At 56.3% G+C, this 3,276-nt stretch overlaps 1 protein-coding gene across 1 annotated transcript in view; it reads left to right on the forward strand.

Moving 5' to 3' along the window:
- LRRK1 (leucine-rich repeat kinase 1) overlaps positions 1-3,276 on the forward strand; it is a 74,045-nt gene that overhangs the window by 69,778 nt on the left and 991 nt on the right. The window contains exons 31-32 of the mRNA XM_010140781.1: positions 712-1,541; positions 2,059-2,160. Of these exons, the coding sequence (XP_010139083.1) occupies positions 712-1,541; positions 2,059-2,160 (932 nt within the window). The remainder of the gene's footprint in view (positions 1-711; positions 1,542-2,058; positions 2,161-3,276) is intronic.

Below are 3,276 nucleotides of genomic sequence, written 5' to 3' on the forward strand. Positions count from 1 at the left end.
CTCACCGGCTCCCGTCCACAGACGTGACGGTATCAGTCGCAGCAGTGCCACAGGACGCTGCACCGGAGCTCGACGCCAGCCACGGCCCCCGCAGCCAACCCAGATGCACATCTAGGGGCAGGTTTTAACTACCTGCAGAACCGATCATGGCACTCGGCAGCCGCTCTGTGCCCTTCGCTGCGTGTCCCTGAGCTGCCAGGGATCCCAGACCCAGAGCACGTCCCTGGGAGCAGTGGGGCAGTCAAAGCAGCAGACTTCGGATGCAGATCACTGCCTGCTCATTTGCAGGAGGATTCCCTCCCTCTGTCCATTTTTGCTGCATTTCCTCCTTCCCTCTCCTACCTACACTGACAGCAGTAACTTTCCTCCTTTTTGGAAATGAGCCGGGTTTCTACAGCTGGATTCCTGGGATCACGATGGCTGTCTCTGAACGTGCTCCAGCTTGAATTTGTTAACCTTCGGGGCAGGCTGCCAGGGCCGTCTGTCCTCCCTTGCCAGTAAAGAGAGAGGTAATACTGGGTGAGAAGAGTATGGCTCTGCAGCAGCTTCTCTGTAATGACTTTTTATGTTGCTGTTATCGCTGAGTGATCTGGGGGAGGTGACCAGCGTACTGGCAGGATTGTGAGAGGCAGCCAGAGCATCTGGGGTCGAAAGCTCTTGTGTTGCAGAGAAGTACAGAATCTGGATAGCGACCTGTTGTCTTTCTTACAGAACTCGTATGTGGTGCTGGCTGGCTTGTCGGATGGACTTGTCGCGGTGTTCTCAGTGTCCCAGGGCATCCCAGAGGACAGCTGCTCTTACCTGTGCTCCCACACCGCGAACAGGTCCCAGTTCAACATCGCCGACGATGACCCCCGGCAGAACCCATACCCCGTGAAGGCCATGGAGATCACCAACAGCGGAGCAGAGGTCTGGTACAGCAACGGCCCCGGCATCCTCATCATAGACTGCGCCACGATGGAGATCAGCAGGAGGCTGGAGCCTTTCAGCCCGCCATCCGTGATCACGTCCATCGCCTGCAACTCTGAGTGTCACGGGGAGGAGGTGGTGTGGTGTCTGGACGATAAAAGCAACTTCCTGGTGATGTACCACGCTACCACCTATCAGCTCTGTGCGCGCTACTTCTGCGGAGACTGCAGCCCCCTCAGAGACATGTTTACAATCCAGCAGCCTTCGGCTGCCATCCCAGCTACTGCGCCTGTAACCCACAAAGCGACAGAGAGTAACCTGCTGCTGGATGTGAGCATTATCTACAGCCCAGAGGTTGGCACACAGATACTGAACCACCAGGACTCACTCACAGATTATTGCTCGGTGTCTTCCTCCTCACCTCCTAACAGGATAACCCGGTGCCCCTCCAGCCTACCCAGCTCGCCCCTGAGCTCTTCCAGCGCACTGCTCTCCACAGATTTTGAGGAGTCTGACAAATTTCATGAGCCGAAGCCTTCCTTGGATCACGATGCTGTGCCTGCAGGTGACAACGTGCAGCATCTCCAAGCTGTCAAGATTCTGCCAGTGAAAGACCTCATATGGATCCCCAGGTAGGTGGGCACTTCTCAGTGCAGCTTTGTCAAGATCCCTCCTGGGCTGAGTGTGAGATTAGCTCAGGCTAAGTCAGGAACTTTGGCATTCTCAGTATGTTTCACCTGCCCAAGTTACCACTAAGAAATTTTGTTCCCAGTGCAATGGCCCATCGACATCTCTATTCCTCTTCACAGATATCTAGTGCTGGGTAGAATGGCCTCCTGTAAGTCTTGCAGGATTGATTTCAACAGAAGAGAAATGTGGGTGCTAAGACTCAAAGCCCTGATTCGTCAGGTGCTGAGGAAACAGTGGGAAGCTTCCGTGCTCAGACACAACCCTGGCAAGTCCTCTTGCCTCCAGTTTTGCTGATGGAAGCCACTGGGAGTCTGATTTTGCCTGTCACGAGGGCTCTCACTGTAGTGGCTTTGCAGTGGGATTGCAGCAGAGAGGATGGAAATCCAGCACGGATCATCCTCAGCTGTCAGCAGTCCCCATTGCTGGGTCCATTTGACACCTCCCTCATGTCTCTTCTAGGAGGGGAGGGGATATCATCGTGATCGGACTGGAGAAGGAATCCGGCGCCCAGCGGGGCAGAGTGATCGCCGTGCTGAAGGCTGCAGAACTGGCTCCCTATGGGTGAGGCTGACTGGGCAGCGCCCATTACACCAGTTTCCAGGGGCAGAAGGGGACTGGGTGGCAGATCGTGGCTCTGCAGGGTCCTGGTGCTCTCGGGAGCTTCCTCTTGGCTTCCAGCAGCATCTGAGAAGCTCCCAGCTGGAGGAGACATGGCTTCTGGTTGCACATGGAGGATGTACACGACAGATGGTGAGCACAAGGCACCGTGGCCATGATCTGGTCTCCAAAAGCCGCAGAGACCAAGTGCCCCCGTACTAAGACAGGCAGGACCGCCTCGCACAATGCCATTAACATGGGCCTGATCCTGCTCGGTGCTGGCTGCCGCTGCTCTGAGGGCAGCTGGCCGAAGCTCAGCAGAGCTCGGCAGGCTCAGGCCCTGCGTTAGGAACAAGGGGTGTATTTATGCCGAGCGCAGCGCTTGTCTGTGGCCGCATTCACAGGGGTCAGGTTGACGTGCTGGCTCTAAATGAGCACCTTTGTGCTGCCAGCATGACGGGCCGGGGGAAGCTCCTGGGGCGCAGGGCAGAGCAGTTCTATACATTAATTTAAATGTTTCACACAGCGAATGGGAGTCCAGGTAAATAAATAGCTGCTGGAGAGATAGGGGGGGTCCTGCTGGTCACTTCAGCACTGCTCTGGGGTTGTCCTGTTCATGCCCAAACAAACGCAGGTTAAGCAGTGCCAAGGGGTAAAAATGATCGTTTAGGACCGTGGGGCAAATGTGAGATGAGCCCGAAGTGCTCGTGCCATTCCCTCCATCCGCGAGCTGGGTGTCTGTGTCAGCTCGTTGGGAGTGGAGAGTGCTCTGTTCTCTCAGCTCCTCCGAGGCCGAGTGTGCTGTACCCCGTCTCAGTGTGGAGTTAACACGAGGTGAGGTGGCCGCCTCAGGCTTGTCCCGCTTTGTCTGGCTGGTTCAGGTGGCCATTGACTTGCTCTGTTTTACCAGCAGGATAAAAAACAACTGATAGCTCCTGTCTCCTCCGAGCGCAGAGCAGGGTGGGGAGGTGAGGGGAGGGGGGTGGCTGTGACTGGGCAGTTTGTGATCAAAACCAGCTGCCAAGGAGAGCCCTTGTGGCCAGTGCTGCCACCGCGGGGCCTTTCTGGGGGAACAGTTTG

This window comes from Buceros rhinoceros, unplaced genomic scaffold (genome assembly GCF_000710305.1).
Source record: "Buceros rhinoceros silvestris isolate BGI_N320 unplaced genomic scaffold, ASM71030v1 scaffold20047, whole genome shotgun sequence".
NCBI classification, from domain to species: Eukaryota; Metazoa; Chordata; class Aves; order Bucerotiformes; family Bucerotidae; genus Buceros; species Buceros rhinoceros.